The sequence below is a fragment of the Mercenaria mercenaria genome, chromosome 3, assembly GCF_021730395.1.
Source record: "Mercenaria mercenaria strain notata chromosome 3, MADL_Memer_1, whole genome shotgun sequence".
Lineage (NCBI taxonomy): Eukaryota > Metazoa > Mollusca > Bivalvia > Venerida > Veneridae > Mercenaria > Mercenaria mercenaria.
Genome location: NC_069363.1, coordinates 81,384,659 through 81,402,960, shown reverse-complemented (window position 1 = coordinate 81,402,960; position 18,302 = coordinate 81,384,659). Strand labels below are relative to the sequence as shown.

At 32.8% G+C, this 18,302-nt stretch overlaps 2 protein-coding genes across 5 annotated transcripts in view; both read left to right on the top strand.

The window, feature by feature from the left end:
• Positions 1–3,289, top strand: part of LOC123524149 (uncharacterized) — a 43,374-nt gene extending 40,085 nt beyond the window's left edge. Inside the window, exon 8 of one of the 3 annotated variants that reach the window (XM_053539057.1) lies at positions 2,938–3,289. In XM_053539057.1, coding sequence (XP_053395032.1) covers positions 2,938–3,034 — 97 coding nt within the window. In that variant the 3' untranslated portion in view covers positions 3,035–3,289. The remainder of the gene's footprint in view (positions 1–2,937) is intronic. The other 2 variants (XM_053539056.1, XM_053539055.1) reach the window with 2 other exon arrangements.
• A 1,038-nt stretch (positions 3,290–4,327) lies between these two features.
• On the top strand, positions 4,328–18,079 carry LOC123524145 (receptor-type tyrosine-protein phosphatase kappa-like). Of its 2 annotated transcripts, none has more exons than XM_053539054.1 (17): positions 4,328–4,770; positions 6,433–6,659; positions 6,808–6,895; positions 7,272–7,345; positions 8,508–8,544; positions 8,673–8,770; positions 9,618–9,740; positions 10,231–10,388; positions 10,769–10,904; positions 11,833–11,982; positions 12,448–12,547; positions 12,845–12,921; positions 13,118–13,249; positions 13,782–13,910; positions 14,199–14,344; positions 16,540–16,675; positions 16,995–18,079. In XM_053539054.1, the coding sequence occupies exons 1-17, from the start codon at positions 4,677–4,679 to the stop codon at positions 17,070–17,072; spliced, it is 1,983 nt and encodes a 660-aa protein (XP_053395029.1). In that variant the 5' UTR covers positions 4,328–4,676; the 3' UTR covers positions 17,073–18,079. The 2 variants fall into 2 exon arrangements, with proteins under 2 accessions (XP_053395029.1, XP_053395028.1); XM_053539053.1 differs by having other exon boundaries at positions 6,412–6,659.
• The last annotated feature ends 223 nt before the right edge of the window (positions 18,080–18,302 follow it).

Below are 18,302 nucleotides of genomic sequence, written 5' to 3'. Positions count from 1 at the left end.
AGCTTTTGACTTGAAACTCAAAATAGTTATTTACTATCAAAATCTACACCAGGAGACCATATTTCTATAACTCTGGTTTGAATTTTGACAGAATTATGCCCCTTTTTAACTTAGAATTTTTAGTTAAAGTTTTTTATAAAGTCAACTATCTCTGTTACTATTTAAGCTTTTGACTTGAAACTTAAAGTACTTATTTACCATCAAAGTCTACACCAGGAGAAACAATCCCCATAACTCTGATTGAATTTCGACAGAATTATGCCCCTTTTAACTTAGATTTGTTTTTTACTGTCAAAGCTCAAATTCAGAGTCAAGCACTCAGAAACTATAATGTGAATTTTAACAGAGTAATGCCCCTTTTCAACTTGGATTTTTTTTACTGGCAAAGCTCAAATTCAGAGTCAAGCACTCAGAAAAGTCGAGCGCGCTGTCTTACGGACAGCTCTTGTTTTACTATACCTGTCCATTCTTAACCTGTAACTGTCCATTCTTAAAATAATGGATACTTTAAGAATGGACAGGTACAGGTTAATAATGGACAGGTATAGTAACAACCTTGTACGTTGAGAGGTGTGAGTACATCAACCTATGAAATTCGAAAGTGCCGAAATATAAACTGCAACGTTTATTTTTCAGAACTTGTAACTGCAATAAAAAAAAAACGCTGAAGGGGGACGTATGATTTTAACCCAAATCGCCCCACAAATTATCAGTCAAATGAAAATCAAACAATGTGCCATAACTAATTACTGAATGTTAGTTTAAATCTTCAACCGTTAGAAAGAAGTAAAGTCCTATTTGTGTACTCCTGAATCGCAATAGAAAGGTATCGCAGATATAAACCTGGTATGGCATTTTCAGTCAAAAATAGATGAAAATAGGCAACGTAATGTAAAAACAAGACAGCAACGCTCGACTATTCAACAGTTTTGTCAATTGAATGAATATTAAAGTCGAAAAGGGGGCCATAATTTTGTAAAATTGCAAAAAGAGTTATGGAACCTGTGCAATGCATATCAGCTCATGACAGGGACAATTGTGCAAGTTTAAATTCGTTCCCATTAGAGGGTACTGAGATACCAGCTTACCTACAAAAAATTAACCAACGACTGCCTAGTCGAAAAAATGGCAAAAATTTGGAAAAATGCAAAGTAGAGTTATGACACCTGAGCACTGCATATCAGATCAGAATAGTGAACAAGTGTGTGACGATTCAATCCATTTCCATTAGTAGGTACTGAAATACCTACTTACATATAAAACCTCAATCAAAAATGTCTAAGTCATTAAAAGGGCATACGTTTATACAAACGCAAAATAAAGTTATTGAATCTGTTCAGTGTAAGTCAATTTATCACAGTGAATAAGGTTCATATAAAGTGTTTTGAAACTGCCCCTCAGGGGAATTTTTGCTTTATGTTTTTAGCCATCATAAGCCTTTGTTTTTCATTAAATGTACACCAAACTGTTCAGAATAAGTAGAAGTGTTTTTTAAGAGAAGTGTTATGTTTGGAATAATCAATTTTCTCTTATATCACATGTACTTTGCTCGTCCACATTCTGTTTTGTAGAAAATATCAAACTTCCTTTACAAAAATATTTTGACATTATGTCTATACTTATTGTGTGCCTAACATATTTCTCCAGGTACTCCCAGTGTTGAAAATGTTAAAAACATGCACATTTCAAAACATTTGCAAAATGAAAGTGAAGGTAGAGCTGTCAAACTGAAAAAAAATACTGCTATGTTCAAGAGAATATGTTAGTTAACCATATTTCATTACTGGGGAGTATCCAGATAAATATGTTGCACACACAACCAAAACAAAATTAAAGAAAAATACGTTTGAAAAAGAAGTTTGGTATTTTCTACAAAATAGAACGTTTACAGTCGAAGTGAATGTGATATTAAACAAAATACACATTCCTAAACAATCTTACCTTTGAATAAAGTATTTCCTACTTCCTCTGAACAATTCAGTATACTTATTATAAATGGTAATGGTCTATGAGATATAAATTTCAGAAATTAATATTCATCTGAAGGATGGTCTCCAAACACTGTTGATGAACCTTAACCAAATAAGGACGCTGACGCGGACGAAGACTCATAGATGAAATAAAAACAAGTGGAAAACCACAGGTCGCCCAACACGTCATTAACGAAAATGTTGCAGGCTCGGTTTGTTCATGGACGGTAGCGGAAGTGCAAGCTACCGTCCACGCCATCTATCCCCGGGTTGAGCAGAACTCAACATTTCCACATGTTATAAGTACCAAAATGTATTTTAGAGACATCCGCAGATGTACTTTTACGGTGGTGCACATGGAACCTTCAATGATGCACAGATAGCGATTCCATGAAAAGCGGCGTATGGTCCCCGGATAAAATAATGGATAGATCCTAAACGAGAAAACAATAGGCAAAATTAAACAAACTTGAGTCCAATAGCTCTACCTATTCTTTGAATAGTCGAGCTAAAGAAAACACAATTTTCCTTTCTTTTTCAAATGTTGCAGCCCTATTTTTCTCATGCAGTTTTCCGTGTAAAATTGGTTTATTTTTGGCCATAACTGACATTTGTTGCAGTCCTACCCAGAAATGTGTAATTTCACCTTTCTACTACGAGGACAAAAAAAAAAAAAAAAAAAAGAAAAACGTCAAGTTCCCTAAAGTTTTACTGCACGTTTCAGTATTTCGGTATTACCAGAAAATTTGGCTTTAACAATAGAATTTTTTGGCAATGACGATGTTATTTATTGTAGTACCAAAATATTTTTTCGTAATAACGAGATACGAGTCATAACTAGTAAAGATCTAATGTAATACGGGTAATTTACTTCTAATAAAATTGATAGAATATTTCGTAATTACGAGATAAGAACGATTGTTTTACAATAATGATATAAAATACATTATACATACATACATTTTAGAATGTCTTCTCCTGGGCCCGTCGTTTATATAAACTGCAAACTCAGCACGAACAAAGCATGGACAACTATTGATACATACATCATACGGCCAAGTTAAATTTTACTTTTTGCAAAGGTACCTCAAATCATTCATAAATATGACAAAACGAGATGTGTTCAAAACTTTCCTAAGAATCAGCACTGAATATCATTAGTGTTTAAAAAACTTTTAATTGCAATAAATATTTATATGCAATCTAATTTCAGATCTATTTGACTTGGTATTTTTACTTAGCACAAAGACACAAATCAATGAATTGTCTTTGCCTCAAAGAGGACAATGTTAGTGACATTATATAAATATTGCATTCCTGAGAGGGTGATATGAAAAATGTTCACCGCGAGATATATGAATATTGACCGAGGCGCCAGCCGAGGTCTATATTCATATTTCGATGGGTGAACATTTTTCATATCACCCTCTCAGGAATGCAATATTTATTTTATTATACCGAAAACGTATAAGGGTCAAAGCTTTTACTGGAAAATCAACATAATAATGTATTTAACATTAAAAAGTAATCACTAACCAAATAATGAAGACAGAATTAAAGAGTCCTTACTTGTTAGCACTCATAATTTGTGGCGACTTTGCTGTGTAATAAGACGTTTTTGATAGATTTAGTTTAGACGTTTACATATCGCTGACCCCTATATTTATTCTAATATTTCAACATTGCGTCAATCAGTAACATTCGAAAAACGGTGATAACTTTCTTTTTTCTAGATGAAACATATAAGTGTGAGCACTCATTTTCTTAGTTAGATCATTTCCAAACTTATTGTGGTAGTTTCGATTCAATATTTGATGAAAAATTGTTTTCGAAATATTTTGCACGTAGCATAAAAAGAAAATTCGGCCGTGTTCGCACATGCAAGAGCACCAGAAAAGGGTAATTTAATCCTAACGTATAATTATATAAGCGCCTCGTCTGAAAATTTATCGACTCAGTCTTTTAATCAATGCGAAAGTATCAATCTCTCAACGGGTGATATGAAAAAATAATATCACATGCGCAGAAAAACAAAATAACGCTGTTGCGCATGTGATATGAAATTATGGATCATATCACCTGCGCAGAAATTGAAAGTAACGATTTTGTGCATGTGATATAAAATCACTGGGGAATATGATATATTATTCACGTTAAACTAATGGGAAATTTGCATTAGACATTTATGTGAGGTATAATAATATATAATATCACGACAATCTTGATTTTTTCGTGAGGACCGTGTTTTAAGTCAGAGAAAAGCCTCAAACTATCCGTTATGTGAAAGAATGGACAATCTCGGCGCGTTGCGCCTCGATTTGTCCATTCTTTCACATAATGGACAGTTTGTGGCTTTTAAAAATAATTCTCCTTTACATATATTTGTTTTACGCTCATTGAATTATCTCAAGAATTCTAGATTATACCGATAAATGTTTCATGCATTGTTAGTCCGTTTTCCCAGCTTCTTTAACTACATGTACTTAGAATCAAATGAGCTCTTCATAAATATAGTACACATAGTAAGAGGAAAATACACACAGTGATTTAAACCTGAGTACGATTTCTGCTTAAACATATACCGCTTTTTTTACTGTAAACCTTTACACAAATGTTTTAAAAATTAATTCCGCTATAAATAATGTACTTCAAAGGCGACAGAGTCGTCAGAATAAAGGAGAAAAACCTAAACGGCAGGCAAACTTGATGAGACGTGACAACGATTCAAACAGAATCATGATACACCAGAGGGATGGAGATTATGCCGGGATTCAGGAGGCACATTCGCCATCTTCATCCGGTATATAACTTCTAATAAGGCTTCAGAGGCTTCCGCGCATTATTGCATGCAGTTTGCGTACGGAATGCCGGCGGTTCTACTCTTGTAGCTACTTGTGCTTGAAAAACCGACTAGAGATGCACCTTTGATTTTCCCCTTCAAATCTATAAAGTGGTCATAAAGTCTACATTGGTGTCAGTTTTACTTAAAACACAACTAATTGAACATATATTGTTTTGTTTTATATTTCCCTTTTTACAACGTATCTCATCAGCACTCGTTTGATGATTGTGAAGCATTTTTGATATTGCTGTCTATATCTGCTTTGAATAAAGCACATTCTATTTCTTAAACTGTAATCATACACTTTCAATACTATTTATAATTATATAATAAGAAGTAAACAATATACTAAATGAAAAAAAAAACAACATTTATAATGAATATGTGAATAAAACTTACGCCTTACCAAATTGAGAAAGGTGAAAAATCTTATATTAACTTCATAAATCTTCAGGTAAAGGTATTTAGTTCGACTATACGAAGATTAGGTAAAATCACTTTGTACTTTATTTACTGTGACGAACTTTTACGAAGTTATGCCAATACTTCGACTTAGCAGGTTTTGGAATGTAAGCACTACCTGAGTACAAACTAATTGGAATGGATTGAAACCTCACATACTTGTTGACTGTCTTTACATGAAGTGCATATGTTTCATAACTCTACTTTGTATTTTTACAAAATTATGCCCCATTTTTCGATTTAGCAATTTTTTGTTAAGTTTTTCATGTAAGCTGGTATCCCAGTACCAGCTAATAGGAATTGACTGGAACTTCATGCACGTGTCCACTGTAATGATTTGAAATACACGACACAGTTTTTTTTAACTTTATTTAACATTTTTACAAAACTATGCCTTTTATTCAACTTGGCAAATTTTGTTTACATTTTTGTATGTAATCCGGTACATGCACTTGAAGTAATTGATTGAAACTTCATACACTTGTTCACTGTGGTGACCTGACATGCATTGAACAGGTCCCACAACTCTGTTTTGCATGTGTAAAAAATCTTTGACTTTCAACTCTAGTGTTTATTCAGTTAATTTTCTTTAGTGACAAGGCTATTAAATAGTTGAGCATTCCTGTCCACCGACAGCCCCTGTTATCTGAGGTATTAGTGTAAACTAAAAGAAGCTGAAAATAAGAAAGTATATTACAATGTAATTACGTATTAATACAGTGGCACGCTGTATCTAAAACTTAATATTCAGTTAAAGGAACTGTTACCCAATAATGTATTGGTTTTGATCATGCAGAGCAGTGCGTATTTAATTGTCTTATTCACTGTTTACATTTCTTTCAAATATTAGCGTGTTTTATTAATTTCCACATTTTCGTATTTCATAAAACTGGCCTGATCCATTTATAAAGGTATGGAAATCGAAGAGCTTGACAAGTACATAGAATATCTAATAATATAAGGCATAGATTATTACATCACGGCTCTGCTTTCTTCTGTTACCAAATATACACTACAACTGAATTGAGTAATTCTGTGTACTAGTAGTGTTCAGTAACATGGTAATGACTGAAACAATTGTTGAAGGAGCAATATATTTGTTATCACGTTAATACTTTACTTCTGTCATATTTCAAGGACATATATCGTCACGCATAGGTACAAAGAAAGAAAGCCAGTCTGCAGATACTATATACAGTTTGGCAAAAGATGACGAGACAAAGAAACCTTCCTTTTCAAGTTCTATTTCACTGCAATCTCAAAATGCCTACTACAGTTTTACAAATATAGACAAAATTCCAAAGACTGCAATTCCAGTGAAGGATCTTCCAGATCTAGTCCTCACGGGAGATGTCGCCAAAAACAAATTAGAAAAAGAATTTCAGGTATTATCATTGTATTCGACATTTGTCTGAAATAAAATTGCAAGACGGCTGTATTTCTTTTATTTTGGACATATAAAATATTGGTTACTGACAATGACCTAGAAATTTATTAAAATGCTATTAACTACTTGAATTAATAATGTTATAGAATCTCCCACAAGGTATGGTAGAAGAACACAAAGAGGCACTGAGACGACATAACATTGAAAAGAACCGATACAGGAACCTATACGCTTGTAAGTGTGCAAGAGATACTCCTGTGATATATTTGTAAGCTGAATGATTATAAAACGTTAAGCTTATGCCAGAATATATGACAAACACTGAACATGCCTAGAGTTCCTTATTTCTTATCTATCACATAAGGATATAAGTAGTAAATAGTTTGTAAATTAGTTAGACATTTTAGCAAGTAGTAACGCAGTACCATGTTTAAGTTATTATGATCGTCTGTCAACTATTTTCTCCTTAATATAGTATTTTCATGTGAGATGCAAAACAGTCAGAAATACCTTCCGTTTACTTTGACATTTTTGTTGCTACAAAATAAATAATAAATGTGACTATTACTAAGTAAACTTTCAGAAATGATATGTTTTGTATTTGATTTAGATGACAACACGCGGGTTGTTTTGGACACTGACGGCAATTCGCAGTCCGATTACATCAATGCCTGTTATGTGCATGTAAGATTTTCAAAATCAGTCTGTATATATCAGAGATCAGTGGAACCGTTTGTCATTAAAATGTTAAATTGTTGCATATATTGCTGGATAGTATTACAAAAAGTGAGAAATAAAATCTATAAGGTGATATGCTATTACCACTGTAATATAAAGAATTATAAGACTTGCTTTCCGTCTTTAATATGATTCATCTTTTTATGTTTGTATCTTATGTTAACGTGTTTGTGTTTTTACATTTACAACTTTAAGATTTAGAAAACTCGTTAACTTTATTTCATGACATTAAACCAACAGTATAACTCAGTAACAGTGGGTGCACACGTTGTTATCAAATTATTGAATATCTTGACGTAGGTAAAAAACTTTGTATCCTATATGACACTCCGATTATAACTGTTAACGCATCAGGCTATCAAAGTTTACAAAAGTCCGTGGGTTAGAACTCACATTACTTCTTTGAGTGTTTAAAACTGTTTTGTACCTGTTTTGGTGTATTAATTATTTCTTTTTTAGTTATTTTCTAAATTTTGAATTCCTTTTCTGCGATTTCCGTGTTATATACAATATATATCTTATTATATTGCATATCAAAACGCAATGACATATATCAAACTTGTGCATTATTTATAATACATTATACTATTCAAAAGCACTGTCCACATCTGAATAGCATGCAATAATTCGTTGATGGAGCGTTCAATAACATTTTTCCACGGCAATATTTGACGACAATATATCTCCTGAAAATATAATCTTGGAAAAAATAACATCGCACGTACGGTTCTTATCTTCAGTCGGTATTATGTGACAGCCTCTTTACCGACTTCGATAACTGCCTGATCACAAAATTAATTTTAGAACTTTGTCCAGAAAGTATAATATCCTTTTTTTCTGTTTCATTCTTTCATTGTTATGATATCTGCTATTAATTGTCAACAGAATAAAGTTTTCATTGTAATGTTCTCATTAAAAGAACTTAAGCGTTTGAAAAGTAAAATGCAGCATAGGTGTACGACCAGTGTAGTTCTTCATTATAGTGTATTGATAAACAGGTTCTTGAATTATATTAAGGGCTTGACAACACAAATATATATCTTGTGTTATTTCTGTCAGTGGCTGTAGACAATTCACAATAAAATATTACATTATTATCTTATTTCAGGGATTCAAGAAACCTAAACAATACGTTGCATCCCAAGGTTTGTTTCTTAATAAATACAATAAGTCTTCTGAATAGATTTAAAGAAAGTACAAGTACGTTTGAAATTAATGAATACATGTTTCCTTCAAATTTTTGTAAAGATATATTTGTTCTGTTCTGTTTTAGGACCAACAAAAGAAATATTGACAGATTTTTGGAGAATGATATGGCAAATAGAGTGTAGCAAAATTGTTATGCTTACAAATATCATAGAGGAAGGAAAAGTACGTAATTAAGATCTAATCTACAAACAGTTAAATTTAGCAACTGTTAGTTATGGACTGTGATACATAAACGATATGAATATCTTATAAATATTAAGTAATTAAACACATACAACTTGAAGCTTGATTACATGACTATCAGTTTTTACTTACAGCTTGTTTGTGCATATTTTTTTATTTGAAGCAATTATATAGTAGTCGCAACTTGACCGCGATGGTTGACCTTAGGCTGATTATTCATATCGATTATTTCATTGTAAAAATAATGGGTGCTTAGGGTAGCCGTCTATATTCATATGGAATTAGTTTGCACACAGTGTAGTATCAGAGTATGTATACTTACTTTCGATCAGTTAAAACTTTCCAGTACACTAATTTATCTTATAAATATTAAGTAATTAAACACATATAACTTAAAGCTTAATTACATGACTATCAGTTTTTACGTACAGCTTGTTTGTGCACATTTTTTATTTGAAGCAAGTATATAGTAGTCGCAACTTGACCGCGATGGTTGACCTTAGGCTGATTATTCATATCGATTATTTCATTGTAAAAATAATGGGTGCTTAGGGTAGCCGTGTGTATTTATATGGAATTAGTTTGCACACAATGTAGTATCAGAGTATGTATACTTACTTTCGATCAGTTAAAACTTTCCAGTACACTAATTTATATTCACACAAATTTATATTTCCATTTTATTGTGCAGCTCGTGTTTTACGTACACTCCTTTTCAATAATAGGTTGTGCCTCATTATGTATTATAATACAAAGGTCAACCATCTGCGTCAAGCTGCGTCCACTATATTGATGAAAGTATGACAAAACGTTTGTTTTATTCCAGACCAAGTGTGAGCAGTATTGGCCGGTAGAAGGAAATACAAGCTCATATGGTGGAATAACAGTGTACACGGAGAACACTGAGAATTTCTCACAGTTTGTGATAAGGACATTCAAAATACAAAACGTACTGTTTTATTATTTTAATCTTGCTTAAGAAGTGATTTTTGTTTAGAATTTAGTTATCTATATAATAATTATGCTTAAGATGTGAACGAATACGTACACGCTTGTTCTAAACAGAATCTTGTATTACATACCCAACTGAAAATGTCTAAAATCTCATTTTTTACACATTTTCGTTTCTTTACTTTATCATTCACATTGCCATAATTGTAACAGTTCTGCGTACTTTTAAATCCCTACAAGGACTACAGTTGGCGACAGCATTTTACGTTCTAACACGTAGTCTCAATGCACACCATTTAACGTGTGCTTAAATTCACGTTTCCCATATAACGACATGACGTTGAAATCTCAGAATTGGAGTGCAGCTGCAGTTGTATAAATGTTAATATTGATAACTAAAAAGAGATGTTAAAAATGAATTTCTTGATGTATCATTTACAATCTATATAATTTCCAACCATCTGAAACGCTAATGTTTAACTTTGAAGGACATTTCAAACCGGAAATCAAAGACGATAATCCAGTTTCATTTCACGGCGTGGCCAGACAGAGGAGTTCCAAAACACGCTTCTTCACTTGTTCAGTTCCTAAACAAAGTTAAATATGCTCCAGTGCACGGGAAAGGACCAATTGTGGTACACTGCAGGTCACAAATTTAGTTGATTATACGAGTAACATTAGAATACAGCCCGTTACATTTCAAATATTTCAAATGGTGTGTTTGTGTTTAATGTTATTCGTTTATTGTTCATATTCTTTTGTTTTGCTGAAATGAACGCAAAATAATATGACATGTTTTATAATCGCATTTGACTTTGGAACCTACGTTAGCTTTAAACGTTTTTTTTATATTTCGGAATCTTGATCATTACCTTTTTGTACCATTTAGCAAAATATGTAGTTAATTTTGTACGCTTATTTATTGACATAAACATGATACTATTGGTAAGTGTTGAAATTTCTTAATTTCATTACTATCTAAAAGGATAGTATATTTATATATGCTAGAATATATTTTGATGACAGTGCTGGTGTAGGAAGGACTGGCACATTTATAGCACTAGATTATCTGACTGAACAAGGCAAAACAATGGGGTTCGTTGATGTTTCTGGCACCGTGACATCCATGAGAACACAAAGAGTTAGTCTAGTACAAACGCTGGTAAGAACGGTTCTGTTGAATATGACAGTTTTGAAACTATTACAGACACTATAGTACTTTTATTACAAAATTATTTATGTTCTATGGTATAAATAAAAATAAAAACATCATTACAAGAAATGTAAACAGTGAAACGTAAGTAACAGAAAAGATCTACATTGAAGAAAAGCATTTAAATTTCTAAATAATGATCATTAAGAAACAAGTTTTCTTCAAAAAGAATAAAATGTTTAAAGGTGGTCAATCACATTTAAACAACATTTAATGACATTTTTTACTTTTTGTATATTCTGGTAGAGAATTATTTAAGGAACAAAAAGACCGATTACATAGAGTTAGATTCCTATTTGAAATGTATATTTTATTATTTTTATAAAATTTTGTAATTACTCCCCTTTAATATGAAAGTACATAAAAAGCTGGGTATTTCTTTTTATTTCGATACAATGTCTAGTTTTACATTTGCATTTGATAGACATATCAACTATTGAACAACCTGAACCAAAATGCAAGTTTAAAAGCTGTGTGTAGCTTCTGAATTCATTTATTTCCAATCTATCTTGGTTGCGCAACCAAGATAGGCAAAGGGAGGTAATAATAATTTTTCAAACTTGCGTTTCTAATGAATTCCATCTAAATACATAATTTTTAATGCAAATATTTTACAAATATATTACAATATGTCTAATATTTATACATTTCCTTAGGCAAAGTATGTTTATCAAATTTATACTTATGATAAAATAACTCTATCTTGGTTGGGCAACCAGGATAGGAAAATGAAATTTTAAAAATACCTCCAGTGAAAATCTTATTTGTATTAAGTGTTAAGTGAACATAAATGAGTGTAAATGATCAGATGCTAAAGTTTCGAACAAATCCGTTACATGGCCAAAATCTGATTATCCACCTTTAATGATGATTGCAGGAGCAGTATATATTTGTACATCAAGCACTGATCGAATCTTTGATGTTACCAACATCTGCATTACCTGCAGCAAAGTTTCCGGAGGCATACCAGGAGTTGCTTCAGATGGACAGGGAAAAGAAGAAACGGAAAATATGTGTAGAATTTGAGGTTAGTATTTACTTATTAGCGACCGAAACGTGGTATTATTTGGATGACGTTGATTATATCTTCAAGATATCCCATGGTTGCCATTGACAGTAGTTTCTTTCAGAGCAGTCTGGATTTGAACATGTAATATGAACATTTGTCAGAATTGATAAACTTAACTGGTGTATAATGTTTATAGAATTAATCATCACATTCCTATATACAGTCAAAATCGTACATGCGACCACCGGTATTAAGTGACTTTTCTATTAAACGCCCATTTCAAATCCCTCCCGAACGTTTTTACTATATAGATACATTCTGTTAAACACCCTTTTAGTATGCGACCAGCGGCCACCAAAAGTATGTCCCGATCTGCAAAGATATATCTATTAAGAATCCGCGTTTTCTTGGAAAAAGAGTTAAATGCTATTTAATTGTCCGTTTGTGTTTAATATACATGATTTAAAAAAACCTATTTTTCAGACATTGAAAAAGGTGTCTCCAGTGGCAGATGAATGTGAATATGTGTCAGCAAAGCTTGTCAGAAATAGACAGAAGAATAGATATTCTAATGTACTTCCTGGTATGTGTTTTTTCGAAATATATAAAAATTAGGTGTACATGCTACCAAATAAAATGAAGGCTAAACTGCGTCGTGCAAAGCTTGTTTATTTTACTTAACATCCTGAGGTATTGAAAAATAAAATGTTAAATGATAAAAGCAAGTTTCCTATTTTCTCTTTTATCTTTAAACAAATATCATTAATGAATTGAGTTTAATACATCTGGAATTTCCCAACCGGTCTATGCCCAAATAAGATGATAACTACTTCTTTTTTAAAGCCAATAGCAACTAAAGAATGACAATCTCTTATTACAGTTGAAGAGTTCATGCCCTCATTGATGTCAAACAGTTACAACGGAGACAATCGTTACATCAATGCTGTGTTCCTATCGGTAACTATTATTTTAAGTACTCAAAGTGACTTAAACAGAAATCAACTTGACATGCGACGTAACCTCATCTTTTTTCTTGTATTTTTATTTGTAATTCGTATAATTCTTATATTAGAAATGAACATATACATTAATTATTAAGCTAAATGAATTAGTAAAATACTTGTTGTAAAACGTTCATCAACGTATTATTTAGAGTTATAAAGAACGAAAGGCATTCATCATAACACAAACACCTCTTGAATCCACGAAAGATGATTTCTGGGGTCTTGTGTGGGAACATGATGTTCATACTATAGTCATGATGAACAACATTACAGAAACTACGGTAAGCTACCAGTATTGCCTGAGCTATCAACATTTGATTCTTTAAATCTGTTGAAAGTGCATATACATGAACATTTAATCCCAATAATTAGCCGTTCCTATGTATCATTTCTGTTGCAATATAATGTCTGCTAGTTTGTGCTGAGTGATCTTTTTGTTGTGTGTTTTGATATGGGGCCTTTCGTGTATGGTTTTTAATACGTTTTGGTCGCTTAGATGTACAATGTTGATGTTTTATAAAGACACCATTCATGGATTCGTGGTTTCGTTTTTGCATTATAATAAGTCTTGAAAAATTAAATGTGCTATGTTAATGTATACTATTAGTTTCTTTCAGCCAATTTCCGATCTTGGTTTGTGGTTCTGAATGGGTGAGGTGGGCTTTGTCTATAAGGCTCCGTGGCGTCAAATTTGCCTTCTAAATACAGTACGCTTTGTGGCCGTACATATCTACTTGGAAGAATGATCCTTTTATACTAAGCTTTGTTATGTTGTTACTAAAAAGCAGAAAAAAAGCTATAACTGCATTCCAGGATTCTGAGAGGTACTGGCCAGATAGTGATGAAACAACTGCATTTGCAAACATTGAAATCACCAACGATGGTAGTGAGGAAATAAACGACCATAAAGTGGTATCTTTGTCAGTAAAGAAGTATAAAATGGTAAGACAATGGAATGGTAAGACAATTAAATGTAAGACAATGGACTGTAAACTAGTTTTCTAGTGATTTCTAGTGTTTCGAATTTAAAAAGCTTCGGATTGACAGAATAGTAAGATAGCATTTTATCAGCAACGTTTCAAGACGGAACAATATTAAACAGCATGCATAGTGTATTTAAAAGGCAGAAATCGATGTTAGAATTAGATAAGCATATCTTTGTTAAATTGACAAAAACAATTATTATAATGATTTATGTATATTATGATTATATGCTCTTAACTGATATAGACAAGAAAGGTCAAGCAAATCAGATGTGGAAGATGGTCGCCAAACCATAACTTGCCAGACTCGCCTGAAGTTATACTAGATCTTATGGAACTTGTTCAAGTATCGCAACAACAGTCGGGGAACCATACAGTTCTTGTACATTGCATGTACGCTTACATATTTCATTGTATTTTACATGCTGTAATGACGGTAGTCGGTACAAAGTTTAGTTGCTGGAAATGCATGAAGACTGACAAATTGAACAGTTTGTTAAAGTAAATAAAGCAATATATCTGTACTATGTTAAATATGGTATAAGATACTTGAAAGTATGACATTACTTTGGAGTTTTCTTGTGTTATATCAAGTATAGAATGGTTCAAGCTTATAAACGATATAGAAAAACTATACAAATTATTTGACGGTATTGAATATTTACCAGATCGTAAATTTCCAGTGTATCAAGAGTGTGACTTCGATGGCATGAAACTTTTGCAAACGTATTTCTTATTCAAGGGATATAAAGCTGAGAAGTAAAAAAAGAAATATTAAAATCCTTATTATACTTCTTAGATTTTGTTGCAAACATAGTTCATTAAGGCCTTGACGACATGCGTGCTCAAATTCCATGATTTTGCTTACCTGTCCTACGTACGACAGGTAGGATAATACTTTGCAAATGGATACAAAATATCATATTTCAGTTTTTAGCTCACCTGAGCACCAAGTGCTCAGGTTGAGCTATTGTGATCGCTCACCGTCCATCTGTCAACCCTTTCATTTAAACAACATCTCCTCCTAAACCACCAGGCCAATTTTGATGAAACGTCACAGGGATATTCATTGGATGGTCGTCTTTAAAATTTTTTCAAAAAATTGAATTCCATACAGAACTCTGGTTGCCACGGCAACCGAAAGGAAAAACTTTAAAAATCTTTTTGTACAAAACCACAGGTCCAAGGGCTTTGATATTTGAAATGTAGCATTATCTAGTGGTCCTCTACCAAGAATATTCAAATTATCCCCCTAGGGTCAAATATGGCCCCGCCTGGGTGTCATATTTTTTTATAGACTTATATAGGGAAAAACCTGTCCAAAACCACAGGGCCTAGGGCTTTGATATTTGGTATGTAGCATCATCTAGTGTGTTTCTACCAAGATTGTTCAAATTAACCCCCTAGGATCGAATATGGCCCGGCCCTGGGAGTCACATGGTTTCTATAGACTTATATAGGGAACAATTCAAAAATTTCTTGTCCAAAACCACAGGTCCTAGGGCTTTGATATTTTGTACGTAACATTATCTAATGGTCCTCTACCAAAATTGTTCAAACTATCCCACTAGGGTCAGATATGGCCCGGCCCTGGGGGTCACATGATTTATATAGACATATATAAGGAAAATTTGAAGATCTTCTTGTACAAAACCACATGGTCTAGAGCTTTGATATTTGGTAAGTAGCATTGTGTAGTAGTTTTTTACCTAGATCGCTCAAATTATCCCCTGGGGTTCAAACTGGCCCCGCCCGGGGGCGTGGGGGGAGGGGGGAGGTGTGTGGAGGACATGCTTTAAATAGACTTGTACAGGGAAAAACCTTTTAAAATGTTCTTGTTGAAGTTACAGGATAGAAATTTAGACCACCAGTATAATTTTTGATGCAGATTTCAATACTCATATTGAATAGTCTTAATCGTGACCTACAGACCTACTTTCTTGTTTTTTAAGGTACATCATAGAAATTTGGACTACATGTATAACGTTTGATACAGATTTCAGTACTCATTAGCCGGTGCTAGGGGGCGTGGGCAGTGTTGCATTTTCCATTGCTGCTCATGAACAGACTCAATCAAACCGAGTCTGCAATTTTCACTGTTTGCCTTGTTCTCGGTGCTTCCGAGGGATCTACTTTCCAGATTTTATTTAATATTGTTAACCCTGACCTAATGACCTACTTTATTGATTCTACAGCAAAGAGATTCGGACCACCTGTATAATGTTTTAACAGATTTCAGTAGTAATCTTAAATAGTCTTTACCATGACCTACTCGCCTAGTTTTGTTTCTGAAGCTTTAGCAAAGAAATTTGTTCAGGCAAGCAACTAAACTAGGTGAGCGATATAGGGCTATCATGGCCCTCTTTTTTAACTTTACTTATATGCTACACAAACGATGTAAGAGTAATTAGAGTGTGATCATCAGAATCAGTCACATGATTTTGTGTTGTCATATAGTAGGGATTATACCAAGAATCAAAACACCTTTTTTCTGTTGCTTTTTTAATGGATGAAATAAAGTCGTATGAATAAATCGTGAATCTTTTGCATAAAGAGATACCTGATTACAAGTTTATTTGATATTACAGGAATGGTGCTGACAAAAGCGGGCTGTATTGTGTGATATCAGCAGTAATTGAACGCATGAAGATTGAGCAAGATGTTGCAATCTCGCAGGTGATTGAAGAAATGAGGAACGCCAGGGAACAGATTATACCCTCTGTTGTAAGTAATATATAGTATTTTTGTGAATCTTAAATGAAAAACTACAAGTTGTTAGGACAAATAGCATATGTACACACATAAGAACAACACACATTCATCGAATTAATCATGGATTCTTTTGCAAATAATTTTGAATTCTTTTTTGTTTCACGTAAAAAAATTTTGACAGAGGAAGGCTTGTACTAGGACGGTTGCGTCTTTGAGATATGCCAACTGCATATATTTAAAAAATAAATACGTATACATACACAGCAAACAACAGTTACTTCAATGTAAATTCATATTAGACTAAGTATAAAAGAAATGTTTGTTATTGTAGGAGCAGTATCAGTTTTGCCACAGAGCTGTCCTTGCTTTTATACAACAGTACGATACGTACTCAAACTTTACTGTGTGACGGTTCATCAACCGATGAAAAATGATGAATGGGGGAACTGCTGGAATTTTTGTAGTGAACAGAAATACAGATTGTTATACGCTTTATACATGTGCTGTTTTATACCAAGAGACAAGTGTACATTTAATACATTTCCTGCTTTTTTATAATCATCCTTAATTGAGTAATCGATTTATAAGCACAATTAAAAATGTTAAAATATAGTTCATGGAAACGTATGATCTGATTGCCGTCTTTCGCTTGGTGTAATGTTCCGTTCATTTGCTGATTGGATTAGGTATTTATGTTTTAGCTTATTTTAATTGTTAGACACATGTAGAACAATCTAAAATTGCGCTGAAACTGTTCATGGATTTGTAATCAGACCTTTATCATTTCCATCCAAACATAAGTTGAAATAAAGATCAAGTCTATCTAGGTCGCATTTCAATTAGGAAGACACTAGAGTACATATTATTACTTGATCTGTAAAAAGTACATAATAAATAAAACCTATTTGCAAGCAACACTAGAATTTTTGGCAGTTATAAGATACGAAATTGTCTGCTACGTACATTAAACTCAAACTCGTTTACTTGTAAAAGAATACGTTCTGTTCAGTGTAATAAAATACACGTCACTGACGTTATCATTGACATAGAATTAGTCCGATTTTGAGTCAACCAAGTTCATGTCATATCGCAACTGAAGGAATACTGCCGGTCCTGTCTGAAAATCAAACCTGTGTGAAAAACTATCGTCCTTACGCAAGCAATATTGATAGCTCAATGAGTACTAAACAACTGGGCCACGTGTAGCCTGTATTTGTTTGACTTTTGTAGTTTATATGTTATTAAATATAATATGTACGGAACACCGACACTAACATTGTTCAAAAAGTGTTAAATTTATTTTGTAACCTGCAAATCTTTTATAATATACAATATAATATTTCTCATTTTAGACATTTCTGTTATTGCAAAATATATATTATATCTTACCTTTCCAAATAAATGCTATTTGTTAATAGCTAGTTGTTCCGTCTCCAAATAATGAATCCTCCCTTACTTCGATATTTAATTTATGTCCTGTACTGCACAGATCTTTTGCTAACAGTAGAAATGGTTAAGTATTATGGTCATGATAATTACTAAAGCCCAAAACAGTATTTGAAACCCTAAAAATGACTAAAATATCACTAACACGTTCGCGTCTGAAATAAATTGCCTCCAAATCTAATTTAAAAGCAAG